This window comes from Felis catus, chromosome C1, assembly GCF_018350175.1.
Source record: "Felis catus isolate Fca126 chromosome C1, F.catus_Fca126_mat1.0, whole genome shotgun sequence".
Classification (NCBI taxonomy): Eukaryota; Metazoa; Chordata; class Mammalia; order Carnivora; family Felidae; genus Felis; species Felis catus.
In genome coordinates, this window is record NC_058375.1 from 160,560,655 (window position 1) to 160,587,780 (window position 27,126).

The 27,126-nt window shown below is 38.9% G+C and overlaps 1 protein-coding gene across 1 annotated transcript in view; it reads left to right on the forward strand.

Moving 5' to 3' along the window:
* The window catches only part of METAP1D (methionyl aminopeptidase type 1D, mitochondrial), an 89,145-nt gene extending 64,078 nt beyond the window's left edge, over nt 1–25,067 (forward strand). Inside the window, exons 2-10 of the mRNA XM_003990859.5 lie at nt 7,011–7,168; nt 9,182–9,331; nt 10,753–10,901; nt 11,481–11,523; nt 15,113–15,276; nt 21,957–22,054; nt 23,365–23,412; nt 24,384–24,462; nt 24,611–25,067. Of these exons, the coding sequence (XP_003990908.3) occupies nt 7,011–7,168; nt 9,182–9,331; nt 10,753–10,901; nt 11,481–11,523; nt 15,113–15,276; nt 21,957–22,054; nt 23,365–23,412; nt 24,384–24,462; nt 24,611–24,689 (968 nt within the window). The 3' untranslated portion in view covers nt 24,690–25,067. The remainder of the gene's footprint in view (nt 1–7,010; nt 7,169–9,181; nt 9,332–10,752; nt 10,902–11,480; nt 11,524–15,112; nt 15,277–21,956; nt 22,055–23,364; nt 23,413–24,383; nt 24,463–24,610) is intronic.
* Nucleotides 25,068–27,126: the final 2,059 nt, after the last annotated feature.

The window sequence follows — 27,126 nt, forward strand, 5'->3', positions numbered from 1 at the left end:
TTTTTCTTCAACAAATGCACAGGTTATTTCTTGTGAAATGTGAGCTTCTTGTCTGCTTTATAGTCTCCTTGAAATGGGAAGGAACCTTCAATCTTTCTCATTTACTTTTGAAACATGTACATCTTAGTACTAGATTATGAAAATCAACGCGAGTTATATCAAGTGATGCAGACTATTTAATTTTCCTTTCACAACATCTGTGCAAGTTATCAAACCTATCAAGCAGACAGTCAGTGCTTTAGGTCAAGAAATATAAGGCATGGATGCATTTGCAGTGTTCCCTTTTGGACTTGAAGCACACAGTGCTATAAAAGCCTGTGCTCCTACTCTAGGTAATTGGTTGGAGTTCATGAAGTGTGATCTTTCTGTGACTCTAAATCAGCACCTCGAAAATGTATTTCTGTGGTACAGTCCCTTTCGAGCCTACTGTAGGAAGCAATATTTCTAAACAGTTAAAAATATCTCAGTTTGCTGTCACAATGTAAGTTACTTTTTTTTTGTAAGTCATTGTATTATTTAAGCAAATCATTTGGTTAAAAATTAAAATTATCAATGATTGTAAGAGCCATATTTGAAAACGAATTAGCAAAACATTGTTTTCTCTCTTAGTAATCATAAATCATTTAAATCTGGCAGGCATTCCCCCCTTCATCCAAAATAATTGCCTCCATTTGTAAAATCAATTAGATGTTGATATGCTATAAATAATAGTTTTGTTACTAGACTTTGGCATTTGATCATTATGAAAAAATATATTCAGTAAGACATTTTACAGAGTGTCTTTTAAATTACATATTATCTCTGGTTGACATTGTTAACTAATGTAAAGTAGTACAGGCTACTTTATTGTGTTGTTTTCTAGCCGGATACTTAATACCTCTGAAATGTAACATGACGGAGGATTGATGGCTGGCTGCAGGGTGAAAGTGCTTCCCTGGAAACATACAATGAAAAATATAGGTGTTGGTAGCCCACACTTGAGTACAAACAAATATACTTTGTGCAGTTTTACAGCTACTTAAAATAATAAGCATTTTAAATGTCTTTTTGAAAGTTCATTCAGGCCTCTTCCCTAAAAATACTTGTTGGCCAGAAGAAAACTCACATTTTCAAGGATAAAATCGGCTTAATTAAGGGTCATTAGTAGAGGTGCACAGAAAAACCCAGGGCTCAGTGGGTGAAATGGAAGCATTTCATTATGTGGTATAGAATGCATGAGCAGATAACAATTAAAATGGACCCTGAGTAAGAGGCCAGTAAATATAGGGCATGTTGCATGCAGCAACATTAGTTATTTAAAATGAATTCCTCCCTCCATCATACTTGAATTCTGTAATCCCACCTTTCAGACTTCATCTGTAAAGGGAAATAAAATGGAGTTTTTAGAAATTGATGCTATTACCAAATATGAAAATATTTAAAACCATAACTTAGATTTCCATTGCAAATACAAATTTAAAACAGGAAGAATGTGCTGCACTACCCAGAGGACATATACCAATTTCAAAAGACACTCAGGCCGCACAGTGTGCTCCTCCATGGAGTGACAGAAGCAGTTGCCTGTAATTTTCGACGTTCAGCTGAAACTAGACGCTGATAGAATTTTTGTGACACTGAAAATAATTCTTACTATTACCTTTGATAACAGTAAATATTCTGGTATTTATAACAAATAACGTATAGATGTACTGCCTGAGGGAACCCTATATAGAGTTTCTGTTACATAATCAACAGTAACAACACTCACTATGATCATTCTTTTAAGATCAAATTAGTCCAAAGCGGCTCCTTGCTGATCTGGGGCTCTCCTCTCCTGAGGTTTCTGATGATTTTCAGTTTGTGTCTCCTTAACCCAGATTGGTCAGCTCGTCCCTTGCAATAATTAGCACGCACCTGAACCTTGTTTCCTGAAAATAACTTTAACGAAAGGGGGTGTGCTATGCGTCCTTGGTAAATGGTGGTGCCCCAGAGACAGAGAGGCCAGTCCTGTGACTGATGGAAACCTGGCTGGTGTCCCTGCCTGTGATGATGGATGTTGTGCATCAAATTAGCTGTAACATTGACGGTAGCAAGTTGGAAAGTTAGATGCAGTTGTGATAAGGTATCAGCGGTGCTCTTATTTGTTTCTTTGTTTACTTGAGATATAATTAACATAATATTTGTATTGTACTAATTTCCAGTGTACAAAGCAGGGCTTTTATAAAGAAGGGAAATACAAAGGAAACTCAGCAAACCTTTTCTAGAATAGTATGTAGCAGTAACTATAGTTTGGTTATCCTTCGACCCTGAATATAATTGGTACTGGAGACTTTAATTTTACTCACTCTGCATTTAGAAAATTTGTTAACTACTATTTATTAGTTATAATATGATAAACAAAATAGAGGATTTTGCCCCACCTCTTTTTTGCCACATTAATTGGAGGACCATTATCTTCTAAAGGCATGTATTTCTTAAGCCCATTTCTTCATTTCACCTGTGAAAACAGTAGATTTTTTTTCTAGTTTGTAATGAATAGTTAGTGAAATAAACACGGTATGGTACCTTATTATCCTGTTACCTTGTGACAGCATTTATAGGGTGTCTTTTATCAGATTGAAAGAAAAGATTTTGCTTCAAATAAAAAAGTATCATATGAAAGTGGAATTTCTGAGTAGAGTGCAGAACCGTAATTGTCAACAGATTGGATATGTTCAGGCTGTGTTCCAGTGTTTAAGTCATGTGTGGGTGTGCCTGCATCTTTTCGGCAGTGAGCCTATCATTTGGCAGGACAGGTACATTGGCAACACTGTTCATTCTAAAAGTCAATGTCTCAAAAGCCTCAGCCAGATATCCAAGTAGAGGCCTGGTGACTTCGTGCCTCAAGTTTAAGTACATAAAAAAGATTCCCCCTGTAATGACTGTGTACTTGAACTTGATAATGCTGATAAAGATGATCTCTCTATCATGTAATCAGCTGCATTGAAAAAAATCTTCATACGTCCTAAAATTGATCGGCGTCTACATCATCCCATTGCCTGGGATGTAGCATGACAATCAGATGCTGCTGAATGAAGGCACAAATGTCAGAGCTAAAGGAGACCTCAAAGATCATAAAGTACAACTCCCTCATTTTCTTAAGCCTTTCTGTATCAGTGGGCAGCGTCTGAAGTGCTCAGCATAGAGCTTGGCACCAGGAAGCTCTCAACCAATGTTCACTATTATTGTTACTACTTGAGGTCACATAGTTAGGTTTTGGCGGGACCAGGAGCAGAACCATAGTTCCAAGGTGCCATCCGCTGCTCACCCTGGCCCATTTTTCATCATGCATATCACCATCTTATGTAATCTAATGTATTTGTTGGTTTACTTGTTGTCTGTGTTCCGCCACAGAATATAAGCTCCATGAGAGCGGGGACTTTGTCACCTGGTTCAGTCTGCATCCAGAGCATGGCATATAGGAGGAGCTCAGTAAGTAGTTGTTGAATAAAATAATAAATTTAGAGGCCTGCAGGTAAACATGTTGCAGATTTGAGAAGGGAAAGGAAAAAAAAATTAACGCTTATGGAATACCTGCTTTTTAAGATGATTTACATACATATATTAGCTCATGCTCACAACAGCCTAGTGTAGAGGAAAGCATTGTTCTTCCCATGTAATGGTGAAGAATGTGGGGCGCAGAAGTTCTGGTAACTCAGATCTGTCTGACTTCAAAGCTCCTGCTATTTTCACTACTACAATGCCTCCCAATTAGGTCAGATCTAAGAATTTTCGTGAAAAGTACCTTCATTCTAAATGTTGGATGGTCCCATGTTTATTTTTTCATAATTTTTCAAAAAAACTTTCCTTTAAATCTAATCCCTGAGGAAAAAAAGAAAAGCATGCTATCTACTAGAGCCCCTGCACACTATAGAAAGGCATCTAGGAGTGGCAGACACAGTCCTTGGTTGTGGAGCAGGGGATGTGGAGCCTTAGGCCCCCCATTGACCACTAGAGGTGTGAGTCTTAGTTCCTCATCTGTAAAATGGTGCCATCAACAGCCGCCTGCCTACCAGACAGAATTGGTAAGGAAAAGATCGTGTGTGTAGAGCACCTAGCACTGAACTTCATTAAAGAAAGTGGCCATTAAATGTTAACCACATTATTATTGTTACTAATTCCATTAGTGTTACCAGAACAGCAATCATAACGCATACTTTCCTCCAAAGGGAAATACTTACAACCTTGTGTCTTGTCTGTGATCCTGTCTAGGGATGCAGTTAGGGAGCCTGGAGTCATCGGTTGATTCCACCTAAGTCTTTGCTTTAGCTGGGATCCAGATTTTCTGTTCCATATCCTTAGATTGCCAGCCAACTTCTGTCAGCCACCTCACCGAAGCCTGTGTTTGGTCAACAAAGGGAGCAGGGCTTGAGAGAGTGGATGGATTAGGTCAACCCAAAACCACTTTTGGAAAAATAACCTAATGGTAGTACCTTTTAATAGTTTTGTAATGCCTTTCTGTTTTCTGGATGTTTTTCGTGTGTATGAGAAAAATAATATATTTTGGGGAGGCAACTTGACCTGCTTTCTCACAGCTTTGGGACTTACTACATGTCCCTGGGGAAGTTACTTACCTTTGGGTGCCTCAGTATCTTCAACTGTGAAATGGAGCAATAACAGGTCACAACGCATAGCGTTCTCATTAAGATTCAGGAGCTGGCATATGTAAAGTGCCTAGTACAGTAATTGACCCATAGTAAGTGCTCAGTATTAGAAGCTATAATGGAGCACATATTTTCTTTCTCATTTTACTTTTTAAGCGTTCTTGAAGGAAATACCATTTATTAGAATGCAAAGTGTTTTCACATACTTTTTCACATATTCTAATTAATTCTCACCTGAGACTCAAAAGAAGAAACTTGATCAGGGCCATACAGCTACTGAGTGATAGAGCCTAAATGAAAGTCCAGCTTCTGCTTTCCAACCATCTGCTTTTCCTAGGAAAATGCCCTGCCCCCACATACCAGTTGACAGTCCTAGAGCTGGTGGTGGTGTCTTCTGGAAATGTACAAGCTTCAGGGAATATGTACCTGCCTCTATTTAAAAGAACTTTTGATATTTCAAAGAAGTGGTATTGCTGCATTTTGTCTAGTATTTGGAATTGTTTAAAATAACACCAAAACGATTCTAGAAGTTTGATTCAGCACAATTACATTCAACTTTATGGAAGAACGTAATTGAGTGAAACTTAGGACACTGAATCACTGACCACTGGGGTTTGTTTGTGTCCGTGCCGTTTTCCAGTTCACTTGGAGATCTTGACTTTGGAGGCCAGTACTCACCAGCAGTTCATGTTTCTATTATGTTTCACAGCTGAAATGTTACTCTAGGCCAGTAATTCTCATACTTTAATGGGCAGGAGAATCACCCTGAGGGCTCATGAAGGCACAGATTGCTGGCCTCATGCCAAAGTTTGAGTCAGTAAATTGAGAAGGGGTCCGATATCTTGCATTTTTTCCCATGTGGCGTTGATATGCTGGCCTAGGTACCACATTTTGAGAAGCAGTGCTCTGGACCAGAAGTTGATGAACTTCTGTAAATGACCAGATAGTAATTATTTTGGGCTTTGTGGGTCATACAGTCTCTGTCACAAGTACTCAACTCTGCCACCGTGGCTCAAAGCAGCCATAGATAATTATAAGCTGTGTTCCAATAAACCTTTATTTATGGGCATTGAAATCTGAATTTCATATGATTTTACATATTAAAAAATATTATTTTCTTATTTCTTTTTAACCATTTAGAAACATAAAAAATCACTTTTAGGTTATGGGCTGTACAAAAACAGGCAGCAGGCCAGATTTGGCCTTCGGGCTATCGTTTGCTGATCCCTGATGTGCAATTGTGACATGTTGGGGAATTTTCAAACTATTGTTTTAATTATAAAAGTAATGCAAGTAGGTGGCTTAAAAAGTGGATGGTTAGAAGTATAGAAGAAGATAAAATGAATCAGGAAGTCTTCCTCCCCACCCCCAGCCCCGATCACATGCCCCGCAAAGAACCACTGTTGATGAGTATCAATTTTCAGAAATTTTATAGGCATATACAAACTTATATAAATGTATAAATTATTTTTACATCAATGGGCTTTTTATACATATTGTTCAGCATGTGTTTTTTTCCTGACAACGGATGGTGGCTTCTTTACATATCAACACATAAAAATGATTAAGCTGCTTCTCCAATAGCTTCATAGTTTTCTGTTGCGTAGATATCCCATAAAGATTTCCCCAGTCCCCCATTGAGGGGAATTTGTGTTATTTCCCTTTTTTTCTACTACAAAGTGAGGGTCCATCTTCGTATGTCCATTATTGCATAATACCTGCAAGGTAAGGTCCTAGGAGATGAACTGCTGAGTCAAAGGATATGTGCATTTAAAATTTTTGATAGATGTTTCTAAATTCCTGTTGTGGGTACTTTCAGATCCTGTGTTCATTTTGTTTCAGGGTTACACCCTACATTTCTGCTATTTAGTCTTCATCTGACTTGAGCATTCATCATAGTGAATTTTGGTATAATGCCTCCCTGCACATGAACTTAACACAGAGTAGTAATCCTATCAAGGGCAAAAAGTGCAGCTGGCAATTTGTCCGTGATTCTTGAAAGGAAAACAGCTTTAAAGGATATAAAGCCACCCAAACAGTGCCCTGAATCTAGGGTCATCCGCACATTTGCTGCATAAGGTACCACAACAGAAATTGTTCTTTTTGCAGACCTGGTACTTAGCAGATGCTTCTATATGTTTGTTTCCCGTTAGAGTGGAGTTTTCCATTGTCAAACATTTATGTAAACATAGTATTAGCTAATAAATATGCTGTGCTATTATTGTACTAGAACTCAGAATACCACTGCTTTCCTTTCTATTTGGGGCTTTTCCTTTTTTGAGCCAGTGAAGGATTAGGATAATGACTTAATAGACAACAAAGCAGCATCTTAACATGCAGCACTATGTCAGGTTTTTTAACTTAAAATATGCCTCTTTCTGCTCATAGGTTATCATAGAATTCTGTCTTCACCACTCAATCATATCTACTTACACAAGCAGTCAAGCAGTCAACAAAGAAGAAATTTCTTTTTCCGGAGACAAAGAGATACTTCACACAGGATAGTTTTGCCGGCCGCAGCTTCTCCAGCCCACCCAGTGCCTGAGGTACTGTATTGCCCATGATCTGCTGCATTTTCCAGCCAAGATAAAGGTTAACTGCAGAAGCGATCAAATGTGTTTGCGCCTGTCATTTCTGAGCCTTTTGAACCCTAATTTTTAAAGTTGGTTTATGATTCAAAATTGTGATTTGAGAAGTTGTAACATCTGCAGTTCTATCACGTTAATTTTTTTTAACTAAACCTCTCATCTTACAGCTGCTTAGATTATTCAGAATTAGTTTCTACCATGAAATTTTCTGTATTAAATTTCTAACATGAAGGTAAAATTGCGTGTCTATAGTTTCTTAACTTTTTCGGAGAAATAAAAAAATTGGCTGTCAAATTGGGATCATTCAAGAGAGATGACTTGAAGCCAATACACTAGGTGTTTTTTCCTGAAGCCTGCCCTTATACTTTCCATAAGATTAGTGCTGCTGTTTTTGAATCCTCTCTTAGAATAATTAAATAAAACCTCTTGCCTCAGAGCATTCTTGATTTTTTTTTCAGAGATTACAATTCTGTGGAAAGAATCTATTTTCGAAATGCAGTATAAAGGAGGTGTGTGGGTCATGTAGGAAGAATGAGAACAGCTGAAAGAAGTATAGATTTCTCACAAAAATCACCTGCCTTCCCCCTTTTATGCATTTTTTTTAGCAGTAAACCCACATTAAGTATATTATACTCCCTGAAAGTGAGTGGCCCTTTTTTGTGGAAAGGGGCCAGTGAGACAGGCTACCAGAGCCCAGAAGTATATTCCTGGTATTTCCTTAGTGGGAAAGAAAAGGAAATATCCAGAGAGATGAATGTATTGTTTTAGAAGTGTCAGTGACAACCCAGTAGCCCTTCTGCCTGTAATTGTAACCTGGCCACATCACAAAGCAGAGTGGAGACGAGAGCACAGTCTGCGGGGGAGACCGAGCGAGCTTTGGGCCCTGGTGGCAAAGCTGTAGGAGCAGGTGCTCATCCAGAGCTCAGCTGTGGTGCTGCGAGCAGTGGCATTACCTGTGTCAGGAAGGCCCCTCTGAACACAGGAATCAGTGACAGTCCTAAGCCCTGTGTGATACGCTTCGCGAAGAGCAGACCCCTAACCTCAGCCCTTCCACAGTTGCTGTGATGTCAATTGAAATAGCGTTATCTCCCTCAGCTTCCTGTTCCCAACTGCCGTGTACCCTTCCTGGGTACTGTTCAACAATGCTTATGTGGCACTTTCCATAAATAGATTGTAAAGACCTGAGCAAAACCTTGGGACTGAAAGAAGCTCTGTGTGTAAAATTGTATTTATTTTCTGAATGCTGCCCACAGGTTTAAGTAAGCAGTGGAGAATGTTCTGCAAGGGTGATCAGAGTTGAATGTTTTGAGTTGGGGGGGGTTTCTTTGTTTGTTTTTGACAAGTGATGGAAATGTTCTAGGTATTCTTTTTGCACTTAAAAAAAAAGAAAGAAAGAAAAAGAAAAGAAAGCTGTTTGGTTTTGTTCTCTAGTCCCTTCTTAGTTTGGGTACAGTTGCGAAGTGTAAGAAAAGTGTCTACGTAATAGGCTTCAGAAGACTTGACAGTCAGCCTTTTACATACGTTCATTCGGAGAGGGTGTTGTGAGCTATCCTTTGCATAAATTTTATCTTTGTGTTACGAAGATGAAAGTGCTCTTAATTAGCCATTGGGCAATTTGGAAGCTTGGTGCTATTTTTTTCATCAATGGCAATAATGCTTCTTACGGGCTTGGGAGGAGGAAGAAAAGAAAACCACTGTTTGTTTTGACCAGAAGTCTACTTCAGACCAGTTTGACTCAAAGCACAGTAAGGTTAACAGACCATCCAGAAGCAGCACTAACAGGCAACGTTAAGTTCAAAAGGGCAGGGGAAGGAACTGGGGGCAGCCTGGAGGGTCTGTTGTGCTGGCTTCGGAGGTCGGTGCTCCGGCAGGAAGGGCAGAGCTCCATGAAGCAGGAGGCTGTGTCCGAAAAAATGATCCCATTGTCGTGTGCTGGGTTCTGATCTTCATTTTCAATCCTTTTTCCTCAAGCACATAAAGAAGCCAGACTATGTGACGACAGGCATTGTACCCGACTGGGGAGACAGCATAGAAGTTAAGAATGAAGATCAGATTCAAGGGCTTCGTCAGGCTTGTCAGCTGGCCCGTCATGTCCTCCTCCTGGCTGGGAAGAGTTTAAAGGTGGCGTCTCACCAAGCCTCAGAAGGGCTTACAGAAGGGGCAACAAACCCTCCTCTTTGCCTTCTTTCCATTTAACTCTTCTTTTGTATACATCTAATTTGTTAAAAACCAAGTAAAGACTGGGATGGGGGAAAGGGATTTTATTATTTTATGTGTTTTTTTAAGAGGTAACTTAAAATCCAAATTCAGTTTTAAGTATCAGGATTCCAGAGATACTTTGGGCCCAGTCAGCCTGTCCAACTTGATCCAGGGCAGACAGCTCTGACTTCTGCCTCCTTATTCCTGCCTGTAGTTTCTGCTTTTATTCCCCACATTATTTCTGTGTGCCTGAAGAGTTGTTCTGCCTCATCCTTTGTTTCCTGTTTTCTTGCATTAGCTCTGCAAAGAAAGATTAGAGCAGATAACACAAAGCTATAGGTAATATAAAAATGTAACTATGGACAACTATCTTACTACAAGATTTAGTTCTTCCAGAATAATCTGAGAAACACCCTGCTTTATAGGAATCCTTAAATATATATGGGCCTGTAGTTTTCAAAAGGTGGGCAGAATTTAAGAAGTGAGTCTCAGGAATGAAATCACTTAGGGTATCATTTGTGTAATAAAGTTGTTATAGCAACATAACTAAGCTTAATGTGAATATCAAATAACACAAAGAAATATTACAGAAATAGTTAATTTTTAATAAAAGATTTTGTTTTAGAATTTTATGACTTACGAGTTTATGGAGATATCTTCATGTACTCATAAAACTCAATTTTATTTTTGTTTTTTTTAGTTTGAGAGAGGATTTTTTTTAGTTTGAGTTTGAGAAAAAATACTCTCCAAAGTATTTTTTTAAAACAATGGATTTATTCAGGTATGTAAGAAATCAAGATTTGTGAAAACCAAATTTCTACGATAGGTATCAGACTGAATTTTTAAAATAATGATCCATAATCTCCCCACCATTGCTGCAAAGCCCATGTAAGATTTCTCTTAGATAAGAACGTGTGGGATGACCTACTTTTCAAGCTTTGTCATCTAAACTGAAGATACTTTTGAGAATGTATTTATATGCTTCAGCTAGCCTGAGGCACTAACCATTGAAGAAGAGGAAGGAATTGCCCAGGAAGCTTTGTGAAGTGTTCAGGCCCAAAGGAGTCATGTCATTGAATGACTCACGGATAATTTAAAGGATCTTAGAGTTTAAAGTCTCCATTTCCTAATAGCCCATAACACCATCCTATGCCCAAACAGTTGTCCAAAAGGCACAATTAAAAATTTAATGTTAATCACCATTAATTAAACTGTTGTATCACAAGTTTATCACAGTAAATTTATATAATCTCATCAGAAAGTACTGTAGCTGTAGACATAGTCAATGAGTGCAGGAAATGACTTCAACGGTTGCTGCACAATTTCTTTATTTAATATTTTAGGTTGACATGACAACTGAAGAGATAGATGCTCTTGTCCATCAGGAAATCATCAGTCATGATGCTTATCCCTCACCTCTAGGCTACGGAGGTTTTCCAAAATCTGTTTGTACCTCTGTAAACAACGTGCTATGTCATGGTATTCCTGACAGGTATTCATTGCTTAATAACATATTGTTCCTTCGGAAACTAAAACATGAAACTAAGATCTATAACATATGTTGAAAGATACTAGTTTAATTGAAACCCACCTGTAAACTTTTGAAGCTGATTATGGCAAAACAAAAATTTTGAAGTATTTTGCCTCAACGGGACATAATTTAATGTTTGTTAAAGCAGTGTGTAATCCACACAAGTCATGGTTCATGAAATATTTCTTTTACCTTCTTAAGTTTTAACCATATAAATGGTAAAAATCCAAATGTAGGCAAATATAGATTATCAACTGTTGTTTTGGGTCTTTGCAAAATTAAGGAAACTAATAAGTACATTTTTTTAAAGACTGTTTTAAAGATTTTTAAACAATGGCAGTATGTTCCTATTATGTATGTCTTGTAAAATTTGATGTGACTAATGTAACTTAAAGATTAGATATAGTTATTCCATTTATTCCTCTTCCACTCCAAATTATCATTGTGACTCACTGGGTGTGTGATAGTCTTAGGTATTTATTTTTACATTCCTTTTATTGAGATCTGTCTATCACCATTTTTATTCTGTTTATGTTTCAGTCGACCTCTTCAGGATGGAGATATTATCAACATTGATGTCACGGTGAGTAAATAATATAAAAAAAATAGTCTTTGATCAACTTCAGAATTGCTGGTAGCAACAGGAAGAATTGTGGATTGAAAATGTGAACTGCACCAAGGGAAGTGCTGTTTACTTCCAGACCCAGACGCAAGCAGCTGGTTTCCTTTTTTGTCTTTAACTCTGTGTTTATTCCAAGTAAACCCAGGCCTGACTTGAATTTAGGGCTGGAATCAGATGCACTGAGATCAATGTTGGCCTAAGTGAAATGTCAACCCAATCCTGCTATGTGTCATGTTTTTGAGAAGGTGTAATTGTTATTGATCCACTGTGTAGTTAATGCAGAGCACCACAGCACTGGGCAGCTGCTGAAGCTAGATATGTATGAGATGAGCTAACGCGAAGAAAGCCAGCATTTTTCCTTCACTCTGCCAAGATTGATCTTCCTCTTCCTGCTGATTTTGAGTGGGGCCTGTCATTATCTTACTCTGTCATTAGGGGCTACATTGGCCTGTGTGTGTCAGTCTATTTGGACAGCAACTCTTTTGCTAGCAGTGTTCCTTAGATTTATTAAAATCCCTGAAGGTAACGTCGTGTTCCATTTCTGGTATAGAGGGTGTAGAGAGCCTTGAACTTGGAACATACAAACAGAGTGGTTTTCTCACTGAACCTAAGTTTTTACCAAATGGTTAACAGCCTTTCTTTTAAATAACAACCCAAAGTGATTTCACATGGGAACTTAGAATTGTACAAGCTCTAACCTTTACTAATTCCCTCAGCCTCTCACTATTCTCAGACTTGGATGATTTGTGCCTTGGCAGTTCATTTTACTAAAAAATTTTGTAGCGGTTCCTTTGGATTATGTAGATTGGAGATAAATTCTATACATCTGATGATTAATAAATTATTTTTAAATGAATAAATAAAATTTAATCATCTGATGAGAACTTGTTGAGATAGACAACATTCAAGGAGTATAGCTTCTATTAATAAGGAAATATTTTTAATAATAGTTATTTGTCTATCCAGACCATGAAGACAGGTAAGCGTGGGAATGAGGTAGAAATTGGCATCCAGCCATTGGGTTTGGTCAAATTTTTAGTTGTTTAAATTAACTCACCCTCTTGTCTTCCTATCAGTTTGTATGATAATATAGTCAGGGATTCTTTTATTGCTGATACTTTTTCATATATCATTTTGTCCTACTTAGAATACTTGAACATTTGCTCCACATAGATTCAGTTGGTTTATCTTTCCAACTCAGAATCATGTAGAGGGAGATATTTTATGAAGTATACCTGAAATAAAGTATTTTTCATGATATACTTTTCTTTTGAATTGTAACTGATTTAGGGGTTTTACATTTATCATCTCACCTAATCACCCCCTAATAAAATATTGCTGCTTTGAATGAAACCAGCACACTCTTTCTTGCTGCTTCCAGTTCATCCAAAGAGAATATTCCATGCCTTTTCTGTTTTCCTGAAGACTTTTAATAAACAATTCCAATTTTAACATTCAAATATTTCACAGTTGCAAAACTAATAAAGCAAAGTGAAATATTTCAGGTGTCTAGAAATATGGAGGAGTCAGGAAGCATACAGGTAGGTATCTTAACAAATTATATTTCTTTTTCTTTACCCTTCCCCACAAATTATATTTCTTATGAGATCTTTTATTAAGTGAAAGACTCCACTATTAGATCCTTATACTTTATTAGAAAATACTCATTATGTGTTTTATAATTGTTTACATGTAGTATATACATCACAGGAAAACAGGCGTCTTTCCCCCTTGAAAGTTGAATGTTAAAAAATAGACAATGAGATATCCAGAGTAGTTGCTCAATAAATATTTGTTTAATAAATGAAGTACAAAACAAGAATACTTTGTGAACACAAATCCTAATTATAGATAACTGCCACAGACTTTCAAAAGTATCGTTATTTCCATATATATTGAGTTTTCTAAGTAGTCATTTTGAAAGCTAGCCAAAAGAATTATACAAAGGCAAATAAAGATTTTAAAAAATATTTTTACTTAAATAACAGTTATAATTATAACACTGAGTTATACATTAAAAAATTTTGAGAGAGAGAAACACAGAGTGCAAGCAGGGGAGGGGCAGAGAGAGAGGGAGCACAGAACCTGAGGTAGGCTCCAGCCTCTGAGCTGTCAGCACAGAGTCCGATGCAGGCTGATGCAGGGCTCGAACTCACGAACCGCGAGATCATGACCTGAGCCAAAGTCAGAGGCTTGATGGACTGAGCCACCCAGGTGCCCCTATGCATTTTGTAAAGTGATTATTACTCTTGTATTGGCAACTGTTATATATTTGTGTATAAAATCAAACTTGTACTTTCTTGGATTGCAAATGGGGATAAATGTATAAAATTCTATTGCAAGGAGTTAAGGTCATTTGACATAGTAGAGAAAACATTTGATTAGAAGCCAATAACCCATCATATTAATCTGGATCTACCTCTGTATTCCACCACTAACCTGAGACAAGTTACTTGTGTATGCCTCAGTTTTCTAACTTAGAAACTGAAGACATAGTAAAGACTTTTCCTGCTTCCCTTACAGAGGATAGTATTTTTTTAATGCAGAATAGTATACAGATTTAAGATATTAAATCAGTATTAAAACAGTCAGGAAGCTCAGATAAACATCTTTTTTATAAGTTTCTGCATTCTACTTCATGAGAAAGAGAAATGTGAAAAATAATTACATAGGTCAAATTTATGCAAAATAGCAAATGCCATGCTATGTCTAAGGATCAGCTTTCAACCAGTCTCCTCTACCTTCTCTGTTTATTATAGTGTTTGTTATTATTGATTTTTATAACAAATCTGGTATTTTTCAAGATCCTATGGGGCCTTCTGAATCATTGACAACTGATAAAATTGTTTTTTCTGTAATTTTATCCTTAAGTCTATTTTGTTATCGTTTAATCCTTTAAAACCCATGTATAGTGTTTTCTGTTAACATTCTGCTATCTGGAACATTTGATTAAGGTTTCACTTCCAGATAGGACTTTTCCATAGCATATTTCATTCTCATATCAAGCCACTTCAATTCTCAGAACTAAATTCTCCTATGTCTAATACTGACAAGTCTATTTTATTTCTTCTTATCTATCACTTCCAAGTATAGAAATGGTAAATAAAAGATCATATATCTCCATGACACTGAAGAAACTTCTCACTATGTTAAATACTTCTGGGTTCTTTAGACCTATTATAGTAATTATGGGTCAGTGTCTTTGGTCAGTAAATTATGCATATGTAGTTTTGTCTTCTCAGAAACAAAATGAGGTATCAAAACATTTTAATAGCATTGCTAATCATAATGCTATTGAAATAGCCCTACCATTACATATTTATTTTTAAATTTTGTAATATTGTCGTATGGCTTCTTTTTTTAAAATTTCTGTGAGGCTTTAGCATGTCCCTTTTTTTTTTTTTTTTTTTTTTTTTGGTAGGGAAACTTGAGAGTAATTCTGGAAGGGTGAAATATATGAATCTACTAAATGCATACATGAGCACAATATATACTTTAATGAGTACATTTACAAACGAGAACATATTTTAAAATATTTGCCTGTGTTTAGGTCTATTACAATGGCTACCATGGAGATACCTCTGAAACATTTTTGGTGGGCAATGTGGACGAATGTGGTAAAAAGTTAGTGGAGGTTGCCAGGAGGTGTAGAGATGAAGCAATTGCAGCTTGCAGAGCGGGGGCTCCCTTCTCTGTAATTGGAAACACAATCAGGTAAGCCTTACACTGACAAGTAAAGGGAGGGTTGGCAAATGGTACAAAGGTTATTGGTGGCTTGGTATAAAGTTGATGACATGTTTTATGATTCAGAACCATCATTTCAGTCTGATATCAGTATGTGGACTGCCAAGCTGCAGTGTTGTTCCCTGGGTTTAAAAAAAAAAAAAAAAGAAAGACTTTAAAACAGTGAATTATACTCAGGTCAGCGGGAAACTTATAAGAGCAGCAAGCAATATTTATACGACTGCTTTAGTTTTAGCTCGACATACTAGTCTGTAGTGTTCCTTTACTCAAAATCATACCAAATATGGAAAAAAGTACCTAAGGGGGTAAACATCCCAACTCTTGGGTAATGAAACAGGAGAAAAGCTAAATTTTATAAAGGAATGAGGTGAAACATATTCTTGTGATACAAAGGTAAAAAGCATTAGCTCGAGCAAGCCTTACCTTTCAAATCAGTGGATTAGCAAACAGGCTAAAAGGGTAAGCTAATGTCCTTTTCTCGTCCGGTTCAGTTTTCCTGTACACCATTGTTTATTTTCCAAACGGTATTCTATGCGTGCTTTGTGAGTATATGTGTATTTTCTGAACTCAAGACTTTTCCCTATAATCTGTTACCTACGTTTAGATCTTTTTTCCCCCATAACTGTTTTGAAGTAGACATACGGAATATGTGTTTTCATCTAAAAGTAATACATTTTGTTAAAGATGATCACATCAGTACCTTTTAAAGCACTGTTCTCATTAATATGAACCATTGAACACTTCCCGTTTGTCTAAAGGATGGAAGGCGTAGTCACCTTGAAAAGATGCTGCCTTTTTTCTTCGTAAGCCCTCAAATACTTTAAGAAAAAAGGCAATAAAATATCAGTTAAATGTATTTATGGCTTTAAAAATATTGTAACAATGTCTGAATCAAACTTTAGTAAAATCTCTTTGGGTTATATCTGAGAAGCTTTTATTGAAGACTTCGAGCAAAATTGTGTTTTTGACAGTTTTAAATTATAGGCTAACTAGCCTGGGAAAAAAGGATAGTGTCTCTCTGTTCTTTCATAGGAAATGTTGAATCAGACCCCTACTGGGAAAAGAAATTTAATGCATATCTCACTATCTTACTGTCCATGAATATAATAGAAATGAATTCAAAATGCAGTTTTATTTTTGCAAATGGGATGAGTCGATAGATGTATCTCATATTTTTGAACACCTAGGGTTCAACAAATTTACTGGTGGTGCTCTTGCATTTTAACAAAATTTATTCTTCAGTAGAAGGGGGCAGAGAACACTAGATTCTTATTCAAGCATTCTATCGAGCTCTGCATTCATGGCTGTGTCTAAAGGGCATGTCAGCCTTTGATTCTCTCTGAGAGGTAATTATCCTTTTCCTGTCACGGAACAACAAATGATAGCTAACTACAGAGGCACATTTGCAGTAGTCACATTCATCAACTGCAGAAAAAAAAATTCAATTTAATTGTGCAACACAGCTGCACATGGGCTTTTGAGCATTTCTGTTGTTCTCCCTGTCTCGCTATTCCTCCCTCCAGATCTATTTTTTAAACTTTTTTTCTGGTTATTTTTTCCCCTTTTTGTCTCTTCTTCCATTTTTACTCTCTGTACTTTCTTGTTAAAGTAATTTTCCTTTGTGGCTCTCATTCTTTTTTCCCCATTGAAGGCTATGAATGTAGAAAATTATCACAATTACTCATATAATTGAGCCTCTTTGTAGCAAGTGCAACTCCAGTAGCCTTTCTCCATCATGAAAATGGTTTCATTATAGGGTTTTTCATATTCTCTGACACCATCTACACAGAGGAACAGGCGTGCAGATGAGATGTGCTAGGAACAGGCTAGATCAGTAAGGTCACAGTAGGAATAATTAGCTCTGCTATGGAAAGAGCATCTAGGCCTTTTACTGCTACATAAATGTACTGTCCGTGGCTTTTAGTCACAAAAAAACTTACTAACAAATGGAGCTCCCGCCTACTACTTTGAAAAAAAGATTTGTATCAACACTACAATTTTCCATCATTAAGACTAATAACACAGAGCCTAGTATACATCAAGGGGAATAAAAAGAAAAATCTCACATTCAAGTGGCGGCTGGGTGCTGACCTTTGTTCCCTTTTTTTGTGTACGACTTAACTCTTTACAAAAAAGAGCCACACGCCACACCAACATGCAGGTGAACTCCAGCTAGTACTCGCAAAGCGTAGCATTCAGTCGGAAAATCTGATAAATCTCCATGCAGGATAATGCATTTCATTACATATTCACTACATTAATTCTAGCTACATAAAAAGAAGAAGAAGAAGAGGAAGAGTAGAATTGAAAGTGACATTGGATTTTAGCTATCTGGATGCAAAGGTCAGTTTTCGCAGAGGATGAATTTGCATGTACAAGCTCCTTTGAAAACCAGATCAGTCTCAACAACTACACTTACAAAAACTACGTGAAAAATAATAGACAATGAACTTTTTACTTTTACCCTGATACATTTCGTTGTTTAGATGGCTTGTGTCTGCCACTGGGGACTAACAAATGTTTGTTCTGGTGTGTTAAGGCAGTGTTTCTGGACCTCTATTATTTCGCCTTTTCTTATTCAGGCAAGATCTCAAGGGAGTAAATAAACAATCTCCACCTTTAAGCCAAAAGTACTTGGAATCATTACAGACCGAAGGTTTACAAGCATCTTTCAACCAGCCTTACTTATTTTAAGATATTTACCATCTTTCGCACAAATTCCTTCTCCTGATACACCATGAAAAGAACATGCAAGCATCTTTTATGAGTAGTACGTCACCAAAAACCGAGTGATCTTTATGGGAAATTTTGAAATTCTCTGAAGCCTGTAAGGATGGGATGATATCTCCGGAGAAACACTGGCTAAAATAGTTTAATGAAAAGAGTTCTCTCTGTGCCCTTGTGCTTCATGAGGGATGGCTAGTGATGTTTGGGCTACAGTGTTACCATACTCCCTGTACCTCCATTTGCTTTAAATTATTTCTAAATCCGTGTATTTGTAATTATCTCTAGATGATATGATCCATGCATATGAGAATACTGTGAATGTGTAGATTCACGCATCCCAAATATGTGACAGTTCAATCAAAAATAATTTAAACTTACAGTTGTAAATGTCATGATGAAAGTATCAATAAATGGTTTTTAATGTTTAATTCATAAGTATATGTTTTGATATTAATTTAGAAGAATATAAAGCAGATTTTTAAAAATAATCTCTTTCTATTAGATTATGCACATTTAAACAATAAGTGGCTCAGGCAAAATAAGTCATTTTAATGTCATCCGTGATGGATTTTTCTTGACAGCTACTGTAAATTACAATTACACTGCTTCCCTCTGCACACGAAAGTAAGCACTGCAATAAATTATCTTTTATTTCAATCCATCATGTCTGCTTTTCGGAAACAGAAAACCTCAAATAAAAGTTCAGCACTATTGTAAGAAAAATACAGTAATTTGTGATCCAGCTTGAGACATAAACGTGTACCGCTCTTTTGGAAAACGGTTGTTGGCTTTCAAAAATATTACTAATTGTACTTAAACATTACTTGTCATTAGAGGGAATCCTTGGACTTGTGCATTCCTTCATTCAAAGCTTACTGCTTAAAATAAAAATCTGGAAAGACTGAAGTAAAATTCTGTAACTTGGAAGATCAGGTGCCATTTAATCAGAGATACGACTGTTTGGAAATTGGTGCTGTTTATAGGATTCACGTAGAAATGGTGATAAAACTATTTCCGTGTGCATTTTTATTTCTTTAGAAGAGCATGCACTTAAATATAGTACTCCTCTGCCCTCTTGGCGAATGTATCCTTAGTCATAAAATGTAGCTGAAATGTATTAAGAGTTTTAATTTCTCCAGACAATACTTCAATTGAGGAAAACTACCTCATGAAAGGGAATTAAACTGAAGAAAACAGTCACAAGATGAAATTCCTTAAGAGAGATTTCTCTTTCAACTATAAACTGTAACTGAAACATGAACTATGATAATAGTATAATTTGAAAGTAAGTTCATAGACTATGTTTATACACTTCCTTCTTCCTTTCCCCTCTTCTCTCACCCCAAATAGTCCCTATGAAGGACTTCAAGTCATAAACGTGCTCAGGCTCATAGTAAACGTACTGCCTGAGAGGATTTCTAGTTAGGGAAAATCAGAACAAAACAGCTAATGCCAGGATAATTCTTTTCAGTAGATTTCAGCAGAAAGAAGGCAGATCTCATGAGTGGAATGTCCAGGACAAGAAGACCCTTGTGCTCAGAAATGGTCAAGGCCCTGTAATGGCTGGTGTTGGGGCTCAACGGAGGCATTTCTTGGGCACCCTTGCCTGTCCAGCTGTTTCCATTTTCCTCAACACACCAGTTAAGAAAAGCACACATGCTCCACCTTCCCATGCCACAGTCAGGGTTACCACTACTTGCTTTCCTGTTAGAGCGGGACCTACTATTACAGGTCCCTTGGATTATCTCCATGAAATTAGATTTGGACCCTAGAATCAGGTAGATAATCTTGTGTGTCCCATATATTCCAAAGTAGTAGAAGGAGCATTATTTTAAGTAGTAATTAGGGACATTAATGAGATTTAATGGCATTTAGTCCCAGTAAGTATGTGTTGAAAAGCTCACTACAAATCCAAAAGGAAAATACCCTGAAAAAGCAGATAGAAGTATATACTTAGCTTCTGGGAATCAAGCATTGAGATGGGTGCTTAGCCAAGGAGCTGAGTGAAATTTGTCCGGTTCTTTTCTTCTTTCCACCCGGCTGTGAAATCCTGACCTTTGCGTTCATGACACACACATTCTATGATACTCCTATGACCATAAGTTCCAGCAGGATCCAGGCAGCAAATTGTTGTAGGAGAATGCACTCAAGTATCTTTAGCCACCTTGTAATTGCCCAGCTTTTTTTATGAAGAGGAATGAGAGGGATGATGGCAGAGGGAACCCAAGTGTTTTTTCAGAGTGGGTTTTCTTCCTCTCCTTTCATCAGAAATTAAAACGAAGATTGCCATTGTAACACACATTTAAGATGTAGCCGTGATGCCTACCAATCAGTTAGATCCCAGGGTTTTTTTTTTTTAGGGTTTTGTTTTGTTTTGTTTAGAAAATAAAATAGAACAGTTTACATTGACTGTTCTTAGAATCATTGAGGTCTGTTGGGATTGAAGTCACATAATTTACAGGTTTAAGTAGAACACATTCTTGTAAAAAAAAAAAAAAGTCTTGATCAGTATTGTCTTGTCTCAGTCTCTCTTCCACCCTCTATCCACTCCTCAGTTTTTATTCAGAAATTGTGTGGTACAAATGGAAACACCTTGGAAAAGTTTTTGTACCTCCTGCCCAAAGAGCAAAAGCACATAGAAATAACTATAACCATAAGGTACAACTTTAAGAGATAAAAATGTTGAGTTATTATTCCTGTTGTCAATACATGCTTAGCTTACCTATTTCTGCACTATCGGTTACATGGAAATTCATTCTGAATGAGAGGCTGTCCACCTGCTATTTGTAGTGACATCCTGGTCCAAGGGAAGATATCTTACAGGTCTGGAGATGCAACTTAAACATATTCAGTGATAACTATTGACATGAATGCTCATAGAGATGCTGCCTTTGAGTTCATGTTAAATTGAACCTAGGGTCTGTTGGAAACTCTAGTTTGAGATCTGAAAACTTTGATTTTGGTAAAAATTTAAATAGGAGTCCTATAAATCCTGATTTATTGTTATGGTTAGGGTTAGGGCACTGTGCCCCTTATCCATGTGGAAATATAAATTGTTAATGGTATATATGTTCTTATCTTTGTGGTACTCCTAGAAATGAATATGTTCACCTGATTTCAAAAACAACTTCTTAACTTTATAGGTGAAGATTTTAGGGTTGGATTCTATTTGCCACATTTCATTTATATGGAATAGATGGAACCCAGTACATTTGCATGTAGAAATAACTAATAAAGCGTTAAGAATTAGGAATCACAATACTAGCTTCTCTTAAGCATCACAGTGATTTAAAAACATTCTGTGTGAATTTTGTTAATGATACAGGTCTTGCATGGAAATCCCAATGAGCACAAAGTTTTGGAGTATTTTAAGAATATTGACAAAGCAGATTTGACCTTTTGTATGAGTGTTTCTGTTTCTAAGATGTATAATGTTTTGAAATAGGCCAAAACAAGGGAACTATAAAAGTAGGAAGTCACATTTCTAGATTGCATTTTTGTTTCTCTGTTTGGTTCTCAAATTAGTATTAATTTGCACAGTCTTTGGCGAAACCTCATACAAACAAGGCAAGTTTTTATTCCCTGCATTCTATACACATGTATTTTGGTTATGTATGTCGATCTATATATGAGATAACACTCATTTGTTATCTAAAAGTGGCCTTGTTTGAATGCTGTACTAAGGTAAATGAAACAAACTACTATGTTAGATACATACCTTTTTTCTTAATTTATCCAAAGGGAGTCATTACATGCAATGGCAACAATTTTAATTATTCCAGAATAATGAAAACAGTAATGTTATCATCTGACTCTAAATATAACTGATTTTTTCTCTTTCAGGGGCTATTTTAAAGTGACTTTAAGTATGCATTAAAAACTTACCTAATTTAATTAAATATTTTGTTTGGTCACTTTTAAAGCCACATAACTCATCAGAATGGTTTGCAAGTCTGTCCACATTTTGTGGGACATGGGATAGGATCTTACTTTCATGGACATCCAGAAATTTGGCATCATGGTAAGAAAGTGATTGAATGGAATCTGGAAAAGGCAGTTTTGTTCCTGAGGCTCCTCTAACTTTGAATGCCTATTATCATCCTTTGGTGTGTATGCATGTGTATGTGTAGTGGGTGGGGGGGTTTACTTAATTGTAACCAGCACATTACAGTGTTATTGGATTAGAGCCCAGCAGTTTTCAGTCTCAAAGAAAGGTTTATTTTGCTTTTTGTCTTCCCACAAAAGGTGATGGCTAGAAGGCACAAGGGATATTTGCCTAGAAAGTTACTGAAAACAAAATGCCACTGCATCAATGTCCCAGCAGCATGCACATACGACTGTTTTCTGTTTTTCTTTTCCTACCCCCTTCTCTAACCGCTGACTGTTGTGGTTAAACTTCATTACATCCTACACAGCGTTGACAGCTGATCTATTTAGCAGCATGTACTCTTTAGTGATTTCTAGATTATACCCACCCTTGTGTTCCTTCCCCAGAGCCTCCTCTTTTCACTGCCTGGGTGTGCACCCTACAGTGAGAGTGCAAGGGTGGGCCAGAGCAGTGGGAGGATTTGGGTGTGGGTAGGAGGCGGTTCTATAGAGTGGCCCCCAGGGGAGCTGCACACCTGGACAGGGACCAAAGGAAAGTTGGGCCTTGACCTGTGTGCTTGGGGTGGGAGCAGTCCCTGGAGGGAATACCGCCTGGAACCCATTACCCGGAAGATCTCCGTAGACCCAGCAGGTCAGAATTCCTTTTGCACCAGAGAGTCCTTCCTCCCCCCGTCCCAGGCAGCTCAGAGGAGGTCCGGGCAGGAGTGCAGACAGAGCATCTCAGGCGTGTACCCCACCCTGCCCCAACACTTGGAGTTATTGCAGGGTTACCCGCCCTGTCCTAGCCTCCTGCTCCAATCTGCACACTAAGTGGCTGCCTTCCCTTCGTATCAGTTCCCCAAGGTATCTTCCTCTTTGGGGTAGGAGGGCAGGGCCTAGGACCCAGTGAAACCAGGAGACCTTGAAGCAAGTGGCCAGGGGACAGTGGAGGGGGGAACGCAACAGGTGTCTGGAACACCCAGGCTGCCTCTGCTAGGCCTTGGTGCACCCTTCCCAGGGGTCTTGACCCCCAGCAAAGAAAATGTAGAGGCTAAGGCCCAGAACCCCTGTGTTTAACCCCTTGGCAGTAGCCACTACCAGGATTCTAGATCTCTCCATCCTTCCTTCTACCCTAAAAGAAAATAAGTAAAATGACCAAGGTTTTTGAGCAGTCCTGTCCTTCTAATTCTGTTTCTCTTTCTCTCCATTTCCCACTCCCCCTACTCCATATATTTTGTTTTGCAGCGAATGACAGCGATCTACTCATGGAGGAGGGAATGGCGTTCACCATAGGTCAGTGCCCAAGTTCCCCTTTAGAGAGCGGTGGCTCCTGGGTGGAGGCAGCAGCGCTGGCCTAGGCCAGGCAGTCCCGTGAAGGAATAATAAAGCCAATCAGTGTAATGAAATAATTCAGATGCATAGCAAATCTGATTAAATAATATCCTCGAGTCCCATCTTCCTAAATCAGATACTTACCGACACATTTAGAAGACGGCAGCCGTCCAACCTCTAATTTTGTTACCAGCATAATGTGGTGTTTGGTTTTTTGTTTTGTTTTGGTTTTGTTTTGGTGTTGTTTTTTTTTGTTTGTTTGTTTTTTGTTTTTTTTGGTTTTGGTTTTGGTTTTGGGGTTTTGTTTTGGTTTGGTTTTTTTCATTAACACCCAGTGACTAGAAGTGATTATGTCCCTTGCTCTCTGTCAGCAAGTGGTATGTCCTTTCTGGCTGCCCATTCCTGGCTGATCATGTGGTTGGTGTCACCACCAAATTCCAATCACCTCAGACCTCAGAGGCATCATCTTTCTGACTGTGGTACTTAATGGAGAAGCAATTAGAGTGAAATAAGAAAATTGTTATTTGCTGATTAATGAACATTTTGAGCATGTTTTAAAAATTCAAATATTTTTAAAAACTGACTGGTATTTATAAGAGGGACTGGTGTTTGGGTGGTTATTATCCACAGGGTCCTAATTAAGGCTTGATTAAAATGCCCTTTTTTCTAAAAAAAAAATTACGAACTAGGCAACTTCATACATTTTTTAATGCGGTGGTGTTTCCTCTTCCTACTGTTTAGTTTGTAGTATACTATGTAAGCAACATCAATTATCAGCCCTTGCGAGATGACAACATGAACCCGTGGGGGAAGCGCTTGCGGGGAGGGGAGGAGAACCATCTTATTCTCTTTTTTCATAATCAGCCGAAACAGAAACAATATTTGACAAGAATCTGATTAGATCACTGCAGTAAATATTTTCCTTCTTACAGAGCCAATCATCACCGAGGGATCCCCCGAATTTAAAGTCCTGGAGGATGCATGGACTGTGGTCTCCCTGGACAATCAAAGGTGTTTGCTTTCTGTGCCGTTGGCTTTGAATTCTATGGGAAGGGAAGCTTCGATCAACGGCCCTGGCGGGCTGCTGCTCCTCGCCCCCGTACCCCGACCCCACAGCTAGGGGTGTCGCTCTTTCCCATGGCTGCTGTGTGTGTTTCAGGTCCGCCCAGTTCGAGCACACCGTTCTCATCACGTCGGGGGGCGTGGAGATCCTGACCAAACTACCCCACGAGGCCTGAGGAGCCACCTGAAGGTCACAGAGGCCAGGAGGTTTTTATCCTAAATTGTTGAAATCTAGCTGGAGAACTTTTAAAAGACACAGGCGAACGGCAGTTCACGCAGTAACCAACCTAGCATTTACTCTTGGAAAAACCCGGTGGGGTTTGGGGGCAGCTGGGAACTCAGATCTCAAGCCCTGCCTTGGCCTGAGCGGCTTCAGAGGGATGGATCCTGGAGCCGGCTCGGCTTCCCAACGCTCCGCACTTCCCAACGCAGGGAAAAGATTCTGGAGGGGAATGGGGACGCCCTCGGTTGGAAGAGGAGGGATTTCTAGAGATGCATGGTTTTCGCTTTGCCTTGTCTTGACTCTGACCAAGTAAAAAGCTTTTCCTTCTTAACCATTGTGTCTGTGCTCCTTGCATCTCTGACAGTTACTAGGGGGAGAGAGTGGGTGGTTAATTTTTGAATCTCTAAACTTTTCACATGTGCATGTAAGGAGGGAAAAATGAGCCTAGATGTTAGCTGGGAATTTTTTTAAAGTCTCTTTTTTCTGCCTTGTGGATCCCACGTTGGCACTCTCAGGGGCCAACCACCCCCCAGCCTTTCATAGCTGCTTTTGGAGATGAAAAGATTAGCCCGCAAATGGAAGGGTTGGTCACAAACATTTCCTTGCCTGTGAACCCTGGGCCTGGTCCCTACAGGGCTTTATCAGTCCAGAAACATGACTTTCCCAGTCCCCTGTGGCTCCTCCTACTTGTCCCTCATCCTACCCTAAGTGGCCATCCCTGAGGTTACTTTTGAGAGCCCCTCTCCGAACTCCCATCACACACACACACACACACACACACACACACACACACACACACACAGGACTGTATGTTGCACTAGGAATTAGAACATCGGCCCCACCTGTCCAGATGTGAGCAGTGTCCAGCTGGTCTACCTCCTAAGCAGACCATATTGGCCCCTTTTGGACTGTGCTCTTCTGATGGAGACCCAGAGGATCCCAGCACGGGGAGATACGGAAACTTTTGAGGGCTAGAGCCAAGTTAGCTGGGATTGGAGCTGGCAAGCCCACAGCTCCACCTGCTTCCGAAGCAGGAAATCCAAGGGGCCACGTTCTGCATTTGCCAAAGGCCGATTTCTGATCAGAATACCCTTCCTTCCTCAGCACCCTCCCCCCCCCCCCAGCACTTGTTCACACCTGGGCTCAGGTGAAGAGGTTTGGGGCCTCTAGCAGACCACATAGAAACTATCCCTGCTCTGGTCATAGTTTAAAGAGCAAGTTCAGTGAAGGTGTCTGGGCAGTCAGGGGTTGTGCTAACTTTTGCTTCTACTGAAACGGGTTTTGCAAAGTTGCCACCCTCTAAATACAGCTTGAGCTGCAGATCATCAAGGAAATGTGAGCACCTGTAGTTATCATGACAGGTGGCCTCTGTGATCAGGACCCAAGAGGCAGCTCACTTTGTGACACTCAGAGTGGAGAAGAGATGGGAAACTGAAGCCAATAAGTGCACTCAGAAAAGTGGCTAGTTCAAGCTTTTCCCTAAACTTGGATTCTCTCAGGTGTCCTCCAACTCCCTTTCTCTGTGTCCAGAGATGTAGAATTTGGACCGAAGTAGTTCCAATTCAAGTGGATCTGAGAGCTGGAAAAGACGAGGAAAAGGTTGAAGATTTAAAGGACCATAGAAAAACTTGGGGGATGCTTGAGAGTTGGCCAAGCAAAAGCCTCAAGATGAGGCTGCTGCTCTGGACCCATCCGATTCTCTAGTAAGGAACCAGGCCCAGATGGCCTTGGGGGAGGTTTGCCAGATAATGATTGCACTTCTCTCCTAGAACAATCAGATTGCAATGGTTAGCCACTTATCTTATCTACGGATCAGTTTACTCCAAGTTCCTCAAGAATAATTTTATTAGGACCACAGGATTTTACCATCCACTGGGATAACATGCTGCTTGGGCAGCAATTATTCTGAGGTGGAAGTATTTGGGGGACAGGTTTATAATCTTATATATTAAAGTAACTAGTTTAAGCCTAATTTAAATATTATACACACGTATATGTATATATACCAGCACCAGCCAATACTCGCTCCGTAGGAAACAAACTTGAATTAGAACGAACTCCGTTTAACCTGCTTTGAAGTTGAAGTTAGAAAGCAGATTTAAAAATACCCCATGCACCACAGCTACCACCTCCCAGATGAACTGGCCCCAAACCTCCCGCGGGGCCGCGGGGATTTCCGCCCACGCGTGGCCACGGCTACCACCACCCGGCGCGGGTCCTGCGGTGTCTCCAACAGGTTCTACTCGGAATCCGGGACTCTCAGAAAAAATGTGAGAGTTTTGCTCCCTCACAGAGTTGGGGCAGGCAAAGATCTTAGCAAACCAACGTTTCAGAACAGGTGTCTTAACAGCGGGGGTTTGGGGGGCCTGCGGGGGAGGGATCCACTCTGG